Genomic DNA, 22,534 nt, shown 5'->3' with positions numbered 1-22,534 from the left:
AATAGGAAAAGAGCCTTCAATCACATTCTTTACCATTTGCAATCATAAAATAGTCTAATATCTTCATTTTTTCAACATACGTAGCTATTACCCTCGAAAACTAAAACTTTTGACATAGAAAAAGAGCCTTTAATCACATTCTTTACCATTTGCAATCATAAAATAGTCTAATATCTTCATTTTTTCAACATACGTAGCTATTACCCTCGAAAACTAAAACTTTTGAAATAGGAAAAGAGCCTTTAATCACATTCTTTACCATGTGCAATGATAAAATAGTCTAATATCTTCATTTTTTCAACATACGTAGCTATTACCCTCGAAAACTAAAACTTTTGACATAGGAAAAGAGCCTTTAATCAAATTCTTTACCATGTGCAATCATAAAATAGTCTAATATCTTCATTTTTTCAACCTACGTAGCTATTACCCTCAAAAACTAAAACTTTTGACATAGGAAAAGAGCCTTTAATCACATTCTTTACCATTTGCAATCATAAAATAGTCTAATTTCTTCATTTTTTCCACAGAAATAGCTATTACCCTCGAAAACTAAAACTTTTGAAATAGGAAAAGAGCCTTTAATCACATTCTTTACCATTTGCAATCATAAAATAGTCTAATATCTTCATTTTTTCAACATACGTAGCTATTACCCTCGAAAACTAATACTTTTGAAATAGGAAAAGAGCCTTTAATCACATTCTTTACCATGTGCAATGATAAAATTGTCTAATATCTTCATTTTTTCCACAGACAAAGCTATTACCCTCGAAAACTAAAACTTTTGACATAGGAAAAGAGCCTTTAATCACATTCTTTACCATTTGCAATCATAAAATAGTCTAATATCTTCATTTTTTCAACCTACGTAGCTATTACCCTCAAAAACTAAAACTTTTGACATAGGAAAAGAGCCTTTAATCACATTCTTTACCATTTGCAATCATAAAATAGTCTAATTTCTTCATTTTTTCCACAGACATAGCTATTACCCTCGAAAACTAAAACTTTTGAAATAGGAAAAGAGCCTTTAATCACATTCTTTACCATTTGCAATCATAAAATAGTCTAATATCTTCATTTTTCCACAGACATAGCTATTACCCTCGAAAACTAAAACTTTTTGAATAGGAAAAGATCCTTTAATCACATTCTTTACCATTTGCAATCATAAACTAGTCTAATATCTTCATTTTTTCAACACACGTAGCTATTACCCTCGAAAACTAAAACTTTGGAAATAGGAAAAGAGCTTTTAATAACATTCTTTACCATTTGCAATCATAAAATAGTCTAATATATTCATTTTTTCAACATACGTAGCTATTACCCTCGAAAACTAAAACTTTTGACATAGGAAAAGAGCCTTTAATCACATTCTTTACCATTTGCAATAATAAAATAGTCTAATATCTTCATTTTTTCAACATACGGAGCTATTACCCTCGAAAACTAAAACTTTTGAAATAGGAAAAGAGTCTTTAATCATATTCTTTACCATTTGCAATCATAAAAAAGTCTAATATCTTCATTTTTTCAACATACGTAGCTATTACCCTCGAAAACTAAAACTTTTGACATAGGAAAAGAGCCTTTAATCACATTCTTTACCATTTGCAATCATAAAATAGTCTAATATCTTCATTTTTTCCACAGACATAGCTATTACCCTCGAAAACTAATACTTTTGAAATAGGAAAAGAGCCTTTAATCACATTCTTTACCATTTGCAATCATAAAATAGTCTAATATCTTCATTTTTTCAACATACGTAGCTATTACCCTCGAAAACTAAAACTTTTGAAATAGGAAAAGAGCCTTTAATCACATATATATGTGTACAAACAAATTTTCAATTCGTATTCAGATCTATACCTCATTATTTTAACGATGTGTCCCTTTGTCCCGGTCGTTATTTATAGTCCCACCTGTCCCACCTGTGAATTGAGATAGATGTAAATATATATATTTTTTGAACTACATAAAACTTGCGAATATAGAACATTCTTCGCTGTCCAATTTAACTACGTAAAAGTTAAGAATATACAACATTCTTCCATGTCCCATTGTTTGTGCATATAAATAGATTGTTAGGTTTACCAACTCTTGAACATGCAACATAAAATTGTCCATGGGAAAAGCAATCCGTATTCAGATCTATACCTGATTATTCTAATGATTGCCCTTTAACTTTGTTGATGCTGATTGCTAATCAAACATTCCCTGTGTCCCCGTCGTCATTTATATATCCCCCTGTGCCCCCCGGCACCCCCCTTGTAGTTGTGTCCCTGTGTCCTGGTCGTCATTTATATTCCCAGTATTCCGGTCGTCATTTGTGTCCCGGTGTCCCAGTCTGTACTTTCTCTTTGAGTGTCGAGGTCGTCATTTATATTCCCTGTGTCCCGGTGTCCCGGTCATCATTTTCGTCCCGGTTGTCATTTGTGTCCCGGTGCTTTGTTGATGGTGATTGCTAATCGAACATTCCTTGTCTCCTGGTCACTTTCTCTTTGAGTGTCCCTTTCGTCATTTTTATTCCCTATGTCCCGGTGTCCCGGTCGTCATTTGTGTCTCGATGTCGAGGTCTGTAATTTCGTCAGTCGTCAAGACATGACGTAAGTCAACACACAATCATGACGTTAATCGACAGACACACATACAACTTATTTTTATAAATATCTACTAGCTGTTGGAATTTGCTGTCTACCAGCAAATTTTAGTACTTTTATATATCTACTAGCAAATCTTACTAGCAAATTTTCTACTAGCAAATTTTATAGATCTACAAACAAATTTTCAATTCGTATTCAGATCTATACCTCATTATTTTAACGATGTGTCCCTTTGTCCCGGTCGTTATTTATAGTCCTTGTGTCTCGGTCGTCATTTATATTCCCTGTGTCCCAGCGTCCCGGTCGTCATTTGTGTCCCAGTGTCCCGGTCTGTAATTTCTCTTCGAACAATCCCTGTGTCCCGGTCGTCATTTATATATCTTCCCTGTACCCCCGTCGTCCCCTTTGTAGTTGTGTCACTGTGTCCCGGTCGTCATTTGTATTCCCTGTGTCCCGGTGTCCCAGTCTGTAATTTCTCTTTGAGGTTCCCGGTCGTCATTTATATTCCCTGTATCCCCGTGTCCCGGTCGTCATTTGTGTCCCGGTCTGTAATTTCATCAGTTGACAAACATGACGTCAGTCGACACAAAATTTCATGACCTATGACACTCGACAATGACGAAAAATGACACTCGAAAAATGACGACCTCGACACTCTTTGAGTGTCGAGGTCGTCATTTATATTCCCTGTGTCCCGGTGTCCCGGTCATCATTTTCGTCCCGGTTGTCATTTGTGTCCCGGTGCTTTGTTGATGGTGATTGCTAATCGAACATTCCTTGTCTCCTGGTCGCTTTCTCTTTGAGTGTCCCTTTCGTCATTTTTATTCCCTACGTCCCGGTGTCCCGGTCGTCATTTGTGTCCCGATGTCGAGGTATGTAATTTCGTCAGTCGTCAAGACATGACGTAAGTCAACACACAATCATGACGTTAATAGACAGACACACATACAACTTATTTTTATATATATCTACTAGCTGTTGGAATTTGCTGTCTACCAGCAAATTTTCGTACTTTTCTATATCTACTAGCAAATCTTACTAGCAAATTTTCTACTAGCAAATTTTATAGATCTACAAACAAATTTTCAATTCGTATTCAGATCTATACCTCATTATTTTAACGATGTGTCCCTTTGTCCCGGTCGTTATTTATAGTCCCTGTGTCTCGGTCGTCATTTATATTCCCTGTGTCCCAGCGTCCCGGGCGTCATTTGTGTCCCGGTGTCCCGGTCTGTAATTTCTCTTCGAACAATCCCTGTGTCCCGGTCGTCATTATATATCTTCCCTGTACCCCCGTCGTCTCCTTTGTAGTTGTGTCACTGTGTCCCGGTCGTCATTTATATTCCCTGTGTCCCGGTGTCCCAGTCTGTAATTTCTCTTTGAGGTTCCCGGTCGTCATTTATATTCCCTGTATCCCCGTGTCCCGGTCGTCATTTGTGTCCCGGTCTGTAATTTCATCAGTTGACAAACATGACGTCAGTCGACACACAATTTCATGACGCATACAGCTCAATCCTTACAATGACGTCAGTCGACACACCTGACGTCACTCGACAGACACACAGACTACTTATTTTTATATATATAGATATATAGCTGTTGGGGTGGGGGGCTCGGGGGGCATCGCGCCCCCAATCTCCCCGCGCGCGTAAGTCGTTACACGCCATATTAGTTACCTGCCATTGTAGTTGTGTCCCTCTGTCCCACCTGTGAATTGAGATAGATATAAATATATATATTTTTTGAACTACATAAAACTTGGGAATATACAACATTCTTCGCTGTCCAATTTAACTACGTAAAACTTAAGAATATACAACATTCTTCCATGTCCCATTGTTTTTGCATATAAATAGATTGTTAGGTTTACCGACTCTTGAACATGCAACATAAAATTGTCCATGGGAAAAGCAATCCGTATTCAGATCTATACCTGATTATTCTAATGATTGCCCTTTAACTTTGTTGATGCTGATTACTAATCAAACATTCCCTGTGTCCCCGTCGTCATTTATATATCCCCCTGTGCCCCCCGGCACCCCCCTTGTAGTTGTGTCCCTGTGTCCTGGTCGTCTTATATTCCCAGTATTCCGGTCGTCATTTGTGTCCCGGTGTCCCAGTCTGTACTTTCTCTTTGAGTGTCGAGGTCGTCATTTATATTCCCTGTGTCCCGGTGTCCCGGTCATCATTTTCGTCCCGGTTGTCATTTGTGTCCCGGTGCTTTGTTGATGGTGATTGCTAATCGAACATTCCTTGTCTCCTGGTCGCTTTCTCTTTGAGTGTCCCTTTCGTCATTTTTATTCCCTATGTCCCGGTGTCCCGGTCGTCATTTGTGTCCCGATGTCGAGGTCTGTAATTTCGTCAGTCGTCAAGACATGACGTAAGTCAACACACAATCATGACGTTAATCGACAGACACACATACAACTTATTTTTATATATATCTACTAGCTGTTGGAATTTGCTGTCTACCAGCAAATTTTAGTACTTTTATATATCTACTAGCAAATCTTACTAGCAAATTTTCAACTAGCAAATTTTATAGATCTACAAACAAATTTTCAATTCGTATTCAGATCTATACCTCATTATTTTAACGATGTGTCCCTTTGTCCCGGTCGTTATTTATAGTCCCTGTGTCTCGGTCGTCATTTATATTCCCTGTGTCCCAGCGTCCCGGTCGTCATTTGTGTCCCGGTGTCCCGGTCTGTAATTTCTCTTCGAACAATCCCTGTGTCCCGGTCGTCATTTATAAATCTTCCCTGTACCCCCGTCGTCCCCTTTGTAGTTGTGTCACTGTGTCTAGGTCGTCATTTATATATCTTCCCTGTACCCCCGTCGTCCCCTTTGTAGTTGTGTCACTGTGTCCCGGTCGTCATTTATATTCCCTGTGTCCCGGTGTCCCAGTCTGTAATTTCTCTTTGAGGTTCCCGGTCGTCATTTATATTCCCTGTATCCCCGTGTCCCGGTCGTCATTTGTGTCCCGGTCTGAAATTTCATCAGTTGACAAACATGACGTCAGTCGAAACATAATTTCATGACGCATACAGATCAATCCTTACAATGACGTCTGTCGAAACACCTGACGTCACTCGACAGACACACAGACAACTTATTTTTATATATAGATATATAGCTGTTGAACAATCCCTGTGTCCCGGTCGTCATTTATAAATCTTCCCTGTACCCCCGTCGTCCCCTTTGTAGTTGTGTCACTGTGTCTAGGTCGTCATTTATATATCTTCCCTGTACCCCCGTCGTCCCCTTTGTAGTTGTGTCACTGTGTCGTTATTTATAGTCCCTGTGTCTCGGTCGTCATTTATATTCCCTGTGTCCCAGCGTCCCGGTCGTCATTTGTGTCCCGGTGTCCCGGTCTGTAATTTCTCTTCGAACAATCACTGTGTCCCGGTCGTCATTTATATATCTTCCCTGTACCCCCGTCGTCCCCTTTGTAGTTGTGTCACTGTGTCCCGGTCGTCATTTATATTCCCTGTGTCCCAGTCTGTAATTTCTCTTTGAGGTTCCCGGTCGTCATTTATACTAGTGCGACTAAATATCGAATACATGCTCATTTTTCATAAGTCTTACAATTATATTTCGGAGACCGCCGTACCCGGGTTAACATTTCTCTGTGTGCGCGAGCTAAGGAATTTCGGCCGTGCTTGTGTTTGTTTGAAATGGCTTTATTCGAATTTTTGACTAGGAGGTAAGCTTTTGAGGAACGAAACCTGTAATAAAGGATGGACAGGTCATTTTTCTATAGTTAGACATTTTTTTCATTGCTTCATCCATTGTAATTTGCCAGCAAAGGGGCAGAGAATATTGGAAATCCGTCAAAACTAGTGTTCAATTTCAATAAATACCTTTTTGCTAGGAATTTAGATCCACGATGTCCACTTTTTATTTTTTATTAGTGAAATCCAGTACAGGTGCTTTCAGACAATGTAACATACATGCATGTGTCTTTCCAAAATCGCATTGAAATTAATTGCGAAACTCCAACTAAAAACACAGAAGATAAAGCAATAAGAAACGACACCTAAATTGGAGGCTCAAAGTGTCAAACTCGTATTCCAATGAAAATGAATTTCATTTAATTCTAATATTATATTTATAAAGACAAGAATTACGGTTTACAGTTTCCGAAATGCCAAGGAAGGGGGGGGGGGAGTGGAAATGAACCGTTTTTATTTGTTTTAATCACAGCCTATATAAAAGTTCAATATACATACCACCTAAAACTAAATTATTTGTAACCTGAGAAATGTCCCTTTTTGCACTATATTTTTGAGTTTGTTTAATATCGAACAAAAGAAATCACAAATTTGCCTAATCTTAAAAAAAAGAAGTACATGACACATTTACAATCATTATATTTATATGAATAAGTAAGTATGGAATGTCTGCCTTTTATATTTTGGTATTGAAATCTCTATTAGTGGTAGTACAAGGAGGATATAAGGAGGCTTCTAAAAACAAGCATCTCTAGATTTGTTTTTCTTTGTTTTTTTTTTGTTTTTTTTTATCAGAATCCCTTTAGCACGACATTGTTCAGCCAAAGATGAGTCAAAGGAACTCGGATGCATTTTTTTTTTCTTTTTTCGAAACAAAGGCTTTAATAAAAGGCATTAAAACTTAACAAAGTTTAATATACGTTCTACACAAAAAAGGAATTGTTTTAAACGGGAAAAATGTCCCTTTATACAGTATATTGTCGAGTTTTAGTTTAAAAACAAACATTAGAAATCATAAATAAATAAAAAAAAATCGCAAAAGGCTAAAACACAAATTTGCAAAGTTTTTGCAAAAGTTAAAAACGCATAACGAATTGTTGCTATATAATCGCAAATAAATTCACTTTTATTTGTTTCGATCTCAGGCTATCTGAAACTTTTAATATACGTTTCCACTTATAAAGGAATTATTTTAAACGGGAAAAATGTCCCTTTCTACAGTGTATTTTCGAGTTTTTGCTTAAAAACAAATATTAGAAAATCAAAGATAAAAAAAAAAAAACCACAACGACCAGCTAAATAAATTCATACTTGTTTATTAACTGCAAATAACTAATGCAATACTTTTGTCCAAAGTGTAAGGTACAGCGGCAATTTAGCAAGAGTAGGAACACATTTATTCCTCCGTTCCTACTATCTTCATTCAAACATGAAAGAATAGGCTTATGCCGTTAAATAGCAACAGTTATTTCTTTGAAGAATTCCATGGTGAGAATACGCAACTTTATTCAAATATGCAATGAAAAGCTAAATACAGTAAAATAGCAATGGAAAATTTGTTTGCATATTTCTAAACAGATATAGCACCTGAAACGAAAAAAAGAAAAGTATTTACCAAAATATTAGAGGCACAACAAAGAAAAGGCTCAAAAACTTGAGCTAGAAAGTGTTTAAAAAGATTTGGTGGCCTTTAAAAAGGCCGTTGGGTAGAGGGACAGTTGAAAACGCATTAACCACCAAAGCCATACAATGTACGACCTTGACGCTTCAGAGCGTAGACTACATCCATTGCAGTTACTGTCTTTCTCTTGGCATGTTCTGTGTAGGTGACAGCATCACGAATAGCATTTTCGAGAAAAACTTTAAGAACACCTCTGGTTTCCTCGTAAATTAGGCCAGATATACGTTTTACACCACCGCGGCGAGCCAGTCTTCTGATAGCTGGCTTTGTAATACCCTGGATATTGTCACGAAGAATTTTGCGATGACGTTTTGCGCCTCCTTTTCCAAGCCCCTTTCCTCCTTTTCCTCTTCCTGTCATATTGAATTCGATAGCGTCGTCAACAGCTGTAAAGTTTTTGTCAAACTAAGGAATTTTCTTCAATGCCCGCTTTAATTTATACCGCTAAGTGCTTTCCCGACATACTCTAGCTCTGTCGCGCGGCTGATGCTCCGTATAAATAAAGCCACTAGGCATTGGTTCCTTTGTTCATTCTTTTAAAGAGAGGCAAACTATCATTATGGCTAGGACGAAACAAACTGCGAGAAAATCAACGGGCGGAAAGGCACCTAGAAAGCAGCTTGCGACCAAGGCAGCACGTAAGTCGGCTCCTGCTACCGGAGGGGTAAAAAAAACCACACAGATACAGGCCCGGAACCGTAGCCCTGAGAGAAATTCGTCGCTATCAAAAGAGTACCGAACTCTTAATAAGGAAATTGCCCTTTCAGAGACTTGTGCGAGAGATTGCCCAGGATTTCAAAACTGACTTGAGGTTCCAGAGTTCGGCTGTGATGGCACTACAAGAAGCCAGCGAGGCTTATTTAGTTGGACTTTTTGAGGATACCAACTTGTGTGCTATTCACGCCAAGAGGGTGACCATCATGCCCAAAGAAATTCAACTTGCCCGTCGAATCCGTGGCGAGAGAGCTTAAGTACCCTAGTTCACCGCAATTGCTTCTTAACCAACGGCCCTTTTAAGGGCCACTAAATGGTTTAAACAAAACAGGCGAAATTACATTAAACAGCGTAGTGTTTGGTGAAAAAAAGAAGGTATGACTCGAGGAGGCAGAATTATTTTAAAAATGAGTTATAAGATTCGGCGTGACATTAAACAAGATTCAAACTATCTAATGAAAAGGAAAGGCAATTAGCCATGGCTTGATGCCCACAACTATTCGATTTTAATTCAAAATCAACGGACATAAAACAACAAAAAACACTACGGGCAAAATAACCAAAACAAAAAGGTCGAAATTATTTCAGATATACGTCAAATTATTGTAAAAATGAGTCATGGATTCAGCGTAGCATTCAACAAGATCCAAAACATCTAATGAAAAGAAAACACCCGAAAAGCCAATTTAGGCCAGCCTAATAAATCCAAAAAAATGAACAGCTCCCAATGGGGGCCCACGGACCCTTAAAAATGTTTACCGATGGAATGTCATGAAAAAGTCGAGGCCCCCTAATCTATTCTCTTTAACTATTCGCCGATAGATATTACTTTCTATACAATAAGGAAATTGAGACCTGCCTTCGAAACAGGGAACCTTTTTATTGTTTTTGAATTGTGGTTTAGCATGGGTTCTTGCTTACCCAAGATTTCGCAAATCAAAGCCAGGAGTAATGAAAGCAATTTGAGAGTAGAGCATTTGAAATAAGGTGTTAGCCCTTAAAAGGGCTGTTTGGGAGGGCCCGGCTGATTGGGCGCTAATAGAGGGGAGAAACCCCCTTATTTGGAGCTTGTGTACTTTGTTACAGCTTTAGTGCCTTCACTAACAGCGTGCTTGGCAAGTTCTCCGGGTAGGAGCAGCCTCACAGCAGTTTGAACCTCTCTGCTAGTGATGGTGGACCTCTTGTTGTAGTGAGCTAGACGAGAGGCTTCCGCAGCAATCCTTTCAAAGATATCATTGACAAAGCTATTCATGATGCTCATTGCCTTGCTAGAAACACCAGTGTCGGGATGCACTTGCTTGAGAACTTTGTAAATGTAAATGGCGTAGCTTTCCTTCCTCTTTCGTTTCCTTTTCTTATCAGTTTTACTGATATTTTTCTGCGCCTTACCAGCTTTCTTTGCTGCTTTTCCTGAAGTTTTTGGAGCCATGGTTACCTTTTTGGAGGTAAGTGATACCTTAACGAAGTCTAATTGTCAAATGAATAGCGTTTACAAACTTGGACCCGGTTATATACCAACTAGAGTTCGCGCACAATTCTTTTATCAGAGGAACTCAGTTCGCTAGCCGGAGTATAAATTGTTTGCGCTTTCAAGAATAGACATCATTTTCAATTTGTTCGTTATTAAGAAGAGTCCAAGTGAATTTTGTAATCTAGAAACCATGTCAGGAAGAGGAAAAGGTGGAAAAGTGAAGGGAAAGGCAAAGTCCCGTTCAAACAGGGCAGGTCTCCAATTCCCAGTGGGAAGGATCCACCGTCTTCTAAGAAAGGGCAACTATGCGGAGCGAGTTGGTGCAGGGGCACCCGTTTACCTTGCAGCGGTGATGGAGTATTTGGCTGCCGAGGTCCTTGAGCTTGCTGGTAATGCTGCACGAGATAACAAAAAAACTCGTATCATTCCTCGTCACCTTCAGCTAGCCATTAGAAACGATGAAGAACTGAACAAGCTACTGTCGGGGGTTACCATTGCCCAAGGAGGCGTTTTGCCCAATATTCAAGCAGTCCTTCTACCAAAGAAGAATGAAAAACCGGCAAAGGCCTAAATGAATCTAATTTTAGCTCCAAGACCTACCCCAAATTAACCAACAGCCCTTTTAAGGGCTACAAATTGATTGAATCACTCTATAGCATGTAACCACCCCGGGAAAGGAAAAAGCTATGAAATTAAGGATGCTAAAAATGTGAATAGGAAAACTTTCACAATTATCTAGTAACAAAGGGCAAGAATTTACTGGAGGCGGGGGAGATATTTTCCTTAAAAATCGTTAAATTATACCCCAGCATAATCTAAATATATATTCGAGGCTTGCCCTTTTGTTTCAATTAATAAAGTTTGCTTTCACATTCATCTCGTTACAAAGCATAGGAATTTATTGAAGGTAAGGAAGCTCATTTTCACCTTAAAATCCAATAGATTATACACAAAAATCGAGGAAACTGTTTTTAAAAATGACCGAGAGCCAATTCAAAGACCCTCCAATTCGACTGATCTAAACTAGCCTAGGAAGCCATAGGGTAGTCATCTCAAAGGTAGAAACATTTTGGGGGGCTTGTCGATCTGTTTCAGAAGGAATGAAGTTTTTTTTTTTTTAAGAAAAACGAATTAATAAACATATTTTGATTCTTTTTAAAATATTTTTCAACCTTGGTCCATGACTCTAAAATTTGGCATTTAATTTCTTTTCAGTTTGTGGAGCAACAATTATTTTGTTACAAAATCTCTCAGCCAACGGCCATACCACGTTGAAAGTACCCAGTCTCGTCAGATCCTGGAAGTCACACAACGTCGGGCCCGGTCAGTTCTTGGATGGGTGACCGCCTGGGAACACCGGGTGCTGTTGGCATCTTTTCTTTTTTTAATTTTTTTTATTATTATGATTCTTTTTTTTCAAACTAAAATAATATCCTTTAACAAACTCGGTTCCTTATTCTAATAGCGCCAAGCTGATTATATCTTTTACAAGAAAAAAGAAGAGACTAAGTTGGACATCTCCTTGATTTCCATCTATCGGTAATAAATAAATGCGAGTCAACTGTTTTGGTTTAGCTGATAAGCCACTAAATTAAGGCTAAAATTGAACAAAGCCACAACACTTGACTCACATTTATCTAAGCCAATAAATAAAGTCAAAAATTGTAACCAAAGTGACATTATAAGCCCCCAAGATATTTTAGTTGACCATTTTGGCAATTAAATCAAGTTGAAAGCCACCAAGAAACATACAGTTTTAAATGATTAATTCTCCTATGCCGGAATTGGTATTTCAGCCCATCCATGGGGCATCGCCTTGATCTGGGAGCTTATAATGTCACTTTTATCACAAGTCACAATTTTTGACTTTACTTATTGGTTCATCAGCTACGCCAAAACAACAGTTGACTCACACTCATTTCTGATTTCCGAAAAGATGGCGTGTCATTCAATATATTTCATTGGCGGCACTTTACCAGTAATTTATGATAAAAGGTGATTGAACAGTGTTTATTATGTCCAAATCGTCTTCATATATTTTCGGGCTCAACTCCATTGGACAGTTCAAATACCTTTGTCTTTTAATAGCATCAACACCGCAAATCTGCTTGTTCCTTCAATAGCGCCGCATAAATAGCTGACTTAAATCAAACTACTTACTTTAAAATTAGTCTTTGATGTGTCCACACCCAAATCCTCTTCATATGTTGTCGGGCCCAACTCCATGGTACAGTTCAAATTGCCTTGGTCTTTCAATAGCATCTATAGCAAAAGTCTATTCGTTCCTTCAATAGCGCCGCCTAAGCAACTGTCTTAGATCAAAGACTAACTTTAAAGTTAGTCTTTGATTGGTCTATGTTCAAAGTCCCTTCAAATGTTTTCGGCCTCAACTTCAATTTACAGTTCCAACTAGCTTTGTCTATCAGTAACATCAATAACACCAAAGTACTTGCTCCTTCAAGAGCGCCGCGACAACATCTTTTAACGTATATTCAGGGAACCGCTCTACCTGGGCGAACAATTTCTGCTCAGAGGCTAGCGAGTCATTTTTAGGTAATCTGTGTTCCTTCTGTTTTGTTTTTGCAAAGATTGTGATTCATGTCTTGTATTGTTAAAAAAGAAAACAATACCAACAAAAACAGTCATTTTTAGAGTCTAAATGTTTTGTATCAAACCTTTTCTTTTTTGTCAAAGATTTGGAAAAAGAAATTAAGCAAAAATATTTATGTTTGTGTTATTTTCCTGTAAAATAGTACTACTATTTATAAGCCTAGTTGGAATGAAACTTCAACTCTCATGATTTACACTTCCTTCATGAATCTGTTCAAAAAAAAAAAAAAGAAGTTATATTGTCTTAAGCAAAAACATAATTTAATTATATCATTTTACTCTTGTATAATTACTTTTAATCTGTTATTATTTTTGATTGATATAATCATATTAGTTATCATTGATCAGCCTAGTCGGGATTGGAACCTCCGCCACCGCAATTTGAAGGCGTCGCTTTCTGATTTCGGAAAAGATGGCGTGTCATTCACTATATTTCATTGGCGGCACTTTACCAGTTATTTATGATAAAAGGTGATTGAACAGTGTATTTATGGCCAATTCGTCTTCATATGTTTTCGGGCTCAACTCCATTGGACAGTTCAAATACCTTTGTCTTTCCATTTTTTGAATCAAACCTTTTCTTTTTTGTCAAAGATTTGAAAAAAGAAATTAAGCAAAAATATTTAAGTTTGTGTTCATAGCATTATAACTTTCTGAACAGAAAGTTTCGAGCATTTGCTTCGATAGCCCTGAAAAGGGCTGTTTGATACTGCAGGATAACTTATTGCACACATTACTTTTTAGCTGGTTTCTTAGCTACTGACTTTTTAGATGCTACTTTCTTGGCGGGAGCTTTCTTGACTGACGGCCCCTTCTTGGGTGTCGATTTCTTTGCTGCTACTGCTTTTTTGGCAACAGTGGGTTTCTTGAAAACCTTTACAGGTTTCTTGCTACCAGCCATTGGCTTGGTAGCCTTTTTGGCTGAAGTTGACTTTTTCACTGCAATAGGTTTGGTTGTTTTCTTGACTGAAGTTTTCTTAGCTTTGGGCTTGGCAGGCTTTACAGCCTTGGAATTTTCGGCCCTGACAGGCTTTGCAAGCTTGAAAGAACCAGTTACGCCAGTACCTTTGGGATTTATAACAATTCCATTTGCAAGGCAACGCTTCAAAGCTTGCTTAAGATGCATATTCACAACTTTGGCATCATTACCAACCTGGAAATTGGCCATTATGTATTTGAGAATGGCCTGACGGCTAGATCCCCCATGTTCCTTCAGGTCAGCAATGGATTTGGTGATCATTTCCGTGTATTTTGGGTGGTTTGCTGGTGCCTTGACCTTTTTATCCCCTTTAGGTTTTGCAGCCTTTGCTTTCTTTTCTACTAGCAAATTTTATAGATCTACAAACAAATTTTCAATTCGTATTCAGATGTATACCTCATTATTTTAACGATGTGTCCCTTTGTCCCGGTCGTTATTTATATTCCCTGTGTCCCAGCGTCCCGGTCGTCATTTGTGTCCCGGTGTCCCGGTCTGTTATTTCTCTTCGAACAATCCCTGTGTCCCGGTCGTCATTTATATATCTTCCCTGTACCCCCATCGTCCCCTTTGTAGTTGTGTCACTGTGTCCCGGTCGTCATTTATATTCCCGTGTCCCGGTGTCCCAGTCTGTAATTTCTCTTTGAGGTTCCCGGTCGTCATTTATATTCCCTGTATCCCCGTGTCCCGGTCGTCATTTGTGTCCCGGTCTGTAATTTCATCAGTTGACAAACATGACGTCAATCGACACACAATTTCATGACGCATACAGCTCAATCCTTACAATGACGTCAGTCGACACACCTGACGTCACTCGACAGACACACAGACAACTTATTTATATATATATATATAGATATATAGCTGTTGGGGGGGGGGGCTTGGGGGGCATCGCGCCCCCAAGCCCCCCGCGCGCGTAAGTCGTTACACGCCATATTAGTTACCTGCCATTGTAGTTGTGTCCCTGTGTCCCACCTGTGAATTGAGATAGATAAAAATATATTTATTTTTTGAACTACATAAAACTTGCGAATATACAACATTCTTCGCTGTCCAATTTAACTACGTAAAACTTAAGAATATACAACATTCTTCCATGTCCCATTGTTTGTGCATATAAATAGATTGTTAGGTTTACCGACTCTTGAACATGCAACATAAAATTGTCCATGGGAAAAGCAATCCGTATTCAGATCTATACCTGATTATTCTAATGATTGCCCTTTAACTTTGTTGATGCTGATTGCTAATCAAACATTCCCTGTGTCCCCGTCGTCATTTATATATCCCCCTGTGCCCCCCGGCACCCCCCTTGTAGTTGTGTCCCTGTGTCCTGGTCGTCATTTATATTCCCAGTATTCCGGTCGTCATTTGTGTCCCGGTGTCCCAGTCTGTACTTTCTCTTTGAGTGTCGAGGTCGTCATTTATATTCCCTGTGTCCCGGTTTCCCGGTCATTTTCGTCCCGGTTGTCATTTGTGTCCCAGTGCTTTGTTGATGGTGATTGCTAATCGAACATTCCTTGTCTCCTGGTCGCTTTCTCTTTGAGTGTCCCTTTCGTCATTTTTATTCCCTATGTCCCGGTGTCCTGGTCGTCATTTGTGTCCCGATGTCGAGGTCTGTAATTTCGTCAGTCGTCAAGACATGACGTAAGTCAACACACAATCATGACGTTAATCTACAGACACACATACAACTTATTTTTATATATATCTACTAGCTGTTGGAATTTGCTGTCTACCAGCAAATTTTAGTACTTTTATATATCTACTAGCAAATTTTACTAGCAAATTTTCTACTAGCAAATTTTATAGATCTACAAACAAATTTTCGATTCGTATTCAGATCTATACCTCATTATTTTAACGATGTGTCCCTTTGTCCCGGTCGTTATTTATAGTGCCTGTGTCTCGGTCGTCATTTATATTCCCTGTATCCCCGTGTCCCGGTCGTCATTTGTGTCCCGGTCTGTAATTTCTCTTCGAACAATCCCTGTGTCCCGGTCGTCATTTATATATCTTCCCTGTACCCCCGTCGTCCCCTTTGTAGTTGTGTCACTGTGTCCCGGTCGTCATTTATATTCCCTGTGTCCCGGTGTCCCAGTCTGTAATTTCTCTTTGAGGTTCCCGGTCGTCATTTATATTCCCTGTATCCCCGTGTCCCGGTCGTCATTTGTGTCCCGGTCTGTAATTTTATCAGTTGATTTCATCAAAATGATGACCGGGACACCGGGACACAGGGAATATAAATGACGACCTCGACACTCAAAGAGAAAGTACAGACTGGGACACCGGGACACAAATGACGACCGGAATACTGGGAACATAAATGACGACCAGGACACAGGGACACAACTACAAGGGGGGTGCCGGGGGGCACAGGGGGATATATAAATGACGACGGGGACACAGGGAATGATTGATTAGCAATCAGCATCAACAAAGTTAAAGGGCAATCATTAGAATAATCAGGTATAGATCTGAATACGGATTGCTTTTCCCATGGACAATTTTATGTTGCATGTTCAAGAGTCGGTAAACCTAACAATCTATTTATATGCACAAACAATGGGACATGGAAGAATGTTGTATATTCTTAAGTTTTACGTAGTTAAATTGGACAGCGAAGAATGTTGTATATTCGCAAGTTTTATGTAGTTCCAAAAAACTATATATTTATATCTATCTCAATTCACAGGTGGGACACAGGGACACAACTACAATGGCAGGTAACTAATATGGTGTGTAACGACTTACGCGCGCGGGGGGCTTGGGGGCGCGATGCCCCCGAGCCCCCCCCCCCAACAGCTATATATCTATATATATAAAAATAAGTTGTCTGTGTGTCTTTCGAGTGACGTCAGGTGTGTCGACTGACGTCATTGTAAGGATTGAGCTGTATGCGTCATGAAATTGTGTGTCGACTGACGACATGTTTGTCAACTGATGAAATTACAGACCGGGACACAAATGACGACCGGGACACGGGGATACAGGGAATATAAATGACGACTGGGAACCTCAAAGAGAAATTACAGACTGGGACACCGGGACACAGGGAATATAAATGACGACCGGGACACAGTGACACAACTACAAAGGGGACGACGGGGGTACAGGGAAGATATATAAATGACGACCGGGACACAGGGATTGTTCGAAGAGAAATTACAGACCGGGACACCGGGACACAAATAACGACCGGGACGCTGGGACACAGGGAATATAAATGACGACCGACACACAGGGACTATAAATAACGACCGGGACAAAGGAACACATCGTTAAAATAATGAGGTATAGATCTGAATACGAATTGAAAATTTGTTTGTAGATCCATAAAATTTGCTAGTAGAAAATTTGCTAGTAAGATTTGCTAGTAGATATATAAAAGTACTAAAATTTGCTGGTAGACAGCAAATTCCAACAGCTAGTAGATATACATAAAAATAAGTTGTATGTGTGTCTGTCGATTAACGTTATGATTGTGTGTTGACTTACATTAATATAAATGACGACCTCGACACTCAAAGAGAAAGTACAGACTGGGACACCGGGACACAAATGACGACCGGAATACTGGGAATATAAATGACGACCAGGACACAGGGAAACAACTGCAAGGGGGGTGCCGGGGGGCACAGGGGGATATATAAATGACGACGGGGACACAGGGAATGTTTGATTAGCAATCAGCATCAACAAAGTTAAAGGGCAATCATTAAAATAATCAGGTATAGATCTGAATACGGATTGCTTTTCCCATGGACAATTTTATGTTGCATGTTCAAGAGTCGGTTAACCTAACAATCTATTTATATGCACAAACAATGGGACATGGAAGAATGTTGTATATTCTTAAGTTTTACGTAGTTAAATTGGACAGCGAAGAATGTTTTATATTCGCAAGTTTTATGTAGTTCAAAAAATATATATATTTATATCTATCTCAATTCACAGGTGGGACACAGGGACACAACTACAATGGCAGGTAACTAATATGGCGTGTAACGACTTACGCGCGCGGGGGGCTTGGGGGCGCGATGCCCCCCCGAGCCCCCCCCCAACAGCTATATATCTATATATATAAAAATAAGTTGTCTGTGTGTCTGCCGAGTGACGTCAGGTGTGCCGACTGACGTCATTGTAAGGATTGAGCTGTATGCGTCATGAAATTGTGTGTCGACTGACGTCATGTTTGTCAACTGATGAAATTACAGACCGGGACACAAATGACGACCGGGACACGGGGATACAGGGAATATAAATGATTGTTGAATATAAAATTTGCTAGTAAGATTTGCTAGTAGATATATAAAAGTACTTAAATTTGCTGGTAGACAGCAAATTCTAACAGCTAGTAGATATATGTAAAAATAAGTTGTATGTGTGTCTGTCGATTAACGTCATGATTGTGTGTTGACTTACGTCATGTCTTGACGACTGACGAAATTACAGACCTCGACATCGGGACACAAATGACGACCGGGTCACCGGGACATAGGGAATAAAAATGACGAAAGGGACACTCAAAGAGAAAGCGACCAGGAGACAAGGAATGTTCGATTAGCAATCATCATCAACAAAGCACCGGGACACAAATGACAACCGGGACGAAAATGATGACCGGGACACCGGGACACAGGGAATATAAATGACAACCTCGACACTCAAAGAGAAAGTACAGACTGGGACACCGGGACACAAATGACGACCGGAATACTGGGAATATACCGGGACATAGGGACATAGTGACACAACTACAAAAGGGACGACGGGGGTACAGGGAAGATATATAAATGACGACCGGGACACAGGGATTGTTCGAAGAGAAATTACAGACCGGGACACCGGGACACAAATGACGACCGGGACGCTGGGACACAGGGAATATAAATTACGACCGAGACACAGGGACTATAAATAACGACCGGGACAAAGGGACACATCGTTAAAATAATGAGGTATAGATGTGAATACGAATTGAAATATTTGTTTGTAGATCTATAAAATTTGCTAGTAGAAAATTTGCTAGTAAGATTTGCTAGTAGATATATAAAAGTACTAAAATTTGCTGGTAGACAGCAAATTCCAACAGCTAGTAGATATATATAAAAATAAGTTGTATGTGTGTCTGTCGATTAACGTCATGATTGTGTGTTGACTTACGTCATGTCTTGACGACTGACGAAATTACAGACCTCGACATCGGGACACAAATGACGACCGGGACACCGGGACATAGGGAATAAAAATGACGAAAGGGACACTCAAAGAGAAAGCGACCAGGAGACAAGGAATGTTCGATTAGCAATCACCATCAACAAAGCACCGGGACACAAATGACAACCGGGACACCGGGACACAGGGAATATAAATGACGACCTCGACACTCAAAGTGAAAGTACAGACTGGGACACCGGGACACAAATGACGACCGGAATACGGGGAATATAAATGACAACCAGGACAGAGGGACACAACTACAAGGGGGGTGCCGGGGGGCACAGGGGGATGTATAAATGACGACGGGACACAGGGAATGTTTGATTAGCAATCAGCATCAACAAAGTTAAAGGGCAATCATTAGAACAATCAGGTATAGATCTGAATACGGATTGCTTTTCCCATGGACAATTTTATGTTGCATGTTCAAGAGTCGGTTAACATAACAATCTATTTATATGCACAAACAATGGGACATGGAAGAATGTTGTATATTCTTAAGTTTTACGTAGTTAAATTGGACAGCGAAGAATGTTGTATATTCGCAAGTTTTATGTAGTTCAAAAAATATATATATTTATATCTATCTCAATTCACAGGTGGGACACAGGGACACAACTACAATGGCAGGTAACTAATATGGCGTGTAACGACTTACGCGCGCGGGGGCTTGGGGGCGCGATGCCCCCCCGAGCCCCCCCCCAACAGCTATATATCTATATATATAAAAATAAGTTGTCTGTGTGTCTGTCGAGTGACGTCAGGTGTGTCGACTGACGTCATTGTAAGGATTGAGCTGTATGCGTCATGAAATTGTGTGTCGACTGACGTCATGTTTGTCAACTGATGAAATTACAGACCGGGACACAAATGACGACCGGGACACTGGGATACAGGGAATATAAATGACGACCGGGAACCTCAAAGAGAAATTACAGACTGGGACACCGGGACACAGGGAATATAAATGACGACCGGGACACAGTGACACAACTACAAAGGGGACGACGGGGGTACAGGGAAGATATATAAATGACGACCGGGACACAGAGATTGTTCGAAGAGAAATTACAGACCGGGACACCGGGACACAAATGACGACCGGGACGCTGGGACACAGGGAATATAAATGACGACCGAGACACAGGGACTATAAATAACGACCGGGACAAAGGGACACATCGTTAAAATAATGAGGTATAGATCTGAATACGAATTGAAAATTTGTTTGTAGATCTATAAAATTTGCTAGTAGAAAATTTGCTAGTAAGATTTGCTAGTAGATATATAAAAGTACTAAAATTTGCTGGTAGACAGCAAATTCCAACAGCTAGGAGATATATATAATATAATAATATATATAATATATAGACAGCAAATTCCAACAGCTAATAGATATATATAAAAATAAGTTGTATGTGTGTCTGTCGATTAACGTCATGATTGTGTGTTGACTTACGTCATGTCTTGACGACTGACGAAATTACAGACCTCGACATCGGGACAAAAATGACGACCGGGACACGGGGATACAGGGAATATAAATGACGACCGGGAACCTCAAAGAGAAATTACAGACTGGGACACCGGGACACAGGTCTATATATGACGACCGGGACACAGTGACACAACTACAAAGGGGACGACGGGGGTACAGGGAAGATATATAAATGACGACCGGGACACAGGGATTGTTCGAAGAGAAATTACAGACCGGGACACCGGGACACAAATGACGACCGGGACGCTGGGACACAGGGAATATAAATGACGACCGAGACACAGGGACTATAAATAACGACCGGGACAAAGGGACACATCGTTAAAATAATGAGGTATAGATCTGAATACAAATTGAAAATTTGTTTGTAGATCTATAAAATTTGCTATTAAGATTTGCTAGTAGATATATAAAAGTACTTAAATTTGCTGGTAGACAGCAAATTCTAACAGCTAGTAGATATATGTAAAAATAAGTTGTATGTGTGTCTGTCGATTAACGTCATGATTGTGTGTTGACTTACGTCATGTCTTGACGACTGACGAAATTACAGACCTCGACATCGGGACACAAATGACGACCGGGTCACCGGGACATAGGGAATAAAAATGACGAAAGGGACACTCAAAGAGAAAGCGACCAGGAGACAAGGAATGTTCGATTAGCAATCACCATCAACAAAGCACCGGGACACAAATGACAACCGGGACGAAAATGATGACCGGGACACCGGGACACAGGGAATATAAATGACAACCTCGACACTCAAAGAGAAAGTACAGACTGGGACACCGGGACACAAATGACGACCGGAATACTGGGAATATAAATGACGACCAGGACACAGGGACACAACTACAAGGGGGGGTGCCGGGGGGCACAGGGGGATATATAAATGACGACGGGGACACAGGGAATGTTTGATTAGCAATCAGCATCAACAAAGTTAAAGGGCAATCATTAGAATAATCAGGTATAGATCTGAATACGGATTGCTTTTCCCATGGACAATTTTATGTTGCATGTTCAAGAGTCAGTAAACCTAACAATCTATTTATATGCACAAACAATGGGACATGGAAGAATGTTGTATATTCTTAAGTTTTACGTAGTTAAATTGGACAGTGAAGAATGTTGTATATTCGCAAGTTTTTATGTAGTTCAAAAAATATATATATTTATATCTATCTCAATTCACAGGTGGGACACAGGGACACAACTACAATGGCAGGTAACTAATATGGCGTGTAACGACTTATCGCGTGCGGGGGACTTGGGGGCGCGATGCCCCCCCGAGCCCCCCCCAACAGCTATATATCTATATATATAAAAATAAGTTGTCTGTGTTTCTGTCGAGTGACGTCAGGTGTGTCGACTGACGTCATTGTAAGGATTGAGCTGTATGCGTCATGAAATTGTGTGTCGACTGACGTCATGTTTGTCAACTGATGAAATTACAGACCGGGACACAAATGACGACCGGGACACGGGGATACAGGGAATATAAATGACGACCGGGAACCTCAAAGAGAAATTACAGACTGGGACACCGGGACACAGGGAATATAAATGACGACCGGGACACAGTGACACAACTACAAAGGGGACGACGGGGGTACAGGGAAGATATATAAATGACGACCGGGACACAGGGATTGTTCGAAGAGAAATTACAGACCGGGACACCGGGACACAAATGACGACCGGGACGCTGGGACACAGGGAATATAAATGACGACCGAGACACAGGGACTATAAATAACGACCGGGACAAAGGGACACAACGTTAAAATAATGAGGTATAGATCTGAATACGAATTGAAAATTTGTTTGTAGATCTATAAAATTTGCTAGTAGAAAATTTGCTAGTAAGATTTGCTAGTAGATATATAAAAGTACTAAAATTTGCTGGTAGACAGCAAGTTCCAACAGCTAGTAGATATATATAAAAATAAGTTATATGTGTGTCTGTCGATTAACGTCATGATTGTGTGTTGACTTACGTCATGTCT

At 39.8% G+C, this 22,534-nt stretch overlaps 5 protein-coding genes and 1 non-coding gene across 6 annotated transcripts; 3 read left to right on the top strand and 3 right to left on the bottom strand.

Annotated features, from left to right (window-relative positions):
* Positions 1–8,075: 8,075 nt before the first annotated feature.
* Positions 8,076–8,387, bottom strand: LOC136043173 (histone H4-like). The gene has a single exon (XM_065728104.1). The coding sequence runs from the start codon at positions 8,385–8,387 to the stop codon at positions 8,076–8,078; it is 312 nt and encodes a 103-aa protein (XP_065584176.1).
* A 199-nt stretch (positions 8,388–8,586) lies between these two features.
* Positions 8,587–8,998, top strand: LOC136043172 (histone H3-like). Its single transcript, XM_065728102.1, has 2 exons — positions 8,587–8,691; positions 8,795–8,998. Exons 1-2 carry the CDS (start codon positions 8,587–8,589, stop codon positions 8,996–8,998), a joined length of 309 nt encoding a protein of 102 aa, XP_065584174.1.
* A 733-nt stretch (positions 8,999–9,731) lies between these two features.
* Positions 9,732–10,170, bottom strand: LOC136043170 (histone H2B). The gene has a single exon (XM_065728100.1). The coding sequence runs from the start codon at positions 10,168–10,170 to the stop codon at positions 9,799–9,801; it is 372 nt and encodes a 123-aa protein (XP_065584172.1). The 3' UTR covers positions 9,732–9,798.
* Positions 10,171–10,402: 232 nt separating this feature from the next.
* Positions 10,403–10,783, top strand: LOC136043171 (histone H2A-like). Its single transcript, XM_065728101.1, has one exon. The coding sequence runs from the start codon at positions 10,403–10,405 to the stop codon at positions 10,781–10,783; it is 381 nt and encodes a 126-aa protein (XP_065584173.1).
* A 682-nt stretch (positions 10,784–11,465) lies between these two features.
* Positions 11,466–11,584, top strand: LOC136043174 (5S ribosomal RNA). Its single transcript, XR_010621565.1, has one exon. It is a non-coding gene; the product is annotated as a 5S ribosomal RNA (ribosomal RNA).
* A 1,971-nt stretch (positions 11,585–13,555) lies between these two features.
* On the bottom strand, positions 13,556–14,062 carry LOC136043169 (histone H1-delta-like). The gene has a single exon (XM_065728099.1). It carries the CDS (start codon positions 14,060–14,062, stop codon positions 13,556–13,558), a length of 507 nt encoding a protein of 168 aa, XP_065584171.1.
* Between the last annotated feature and the right edge of the window lie 8,472 nt (positions 14,063–22,534).

Source organism: Artemia franciscana, unplaced genomic scaffold (assembly GCF_032884065.1).
Source record: "Artemia franciscana unplaced genomic scaffold, ASM3288406v1 Scaffold_3484, whole genome shotgun sequence".
NCBI lineage: Eukaryota > Metazoa > Arthropoda > Branchiopoda > Anostraca > Artemiidae > Artemia > Artemia franciscana.
The sequence above is the reverse complement of the archived record's forward strand: the minus strand, read 5'-3'. Positions and strand labels throughout refer to the sequence as shown.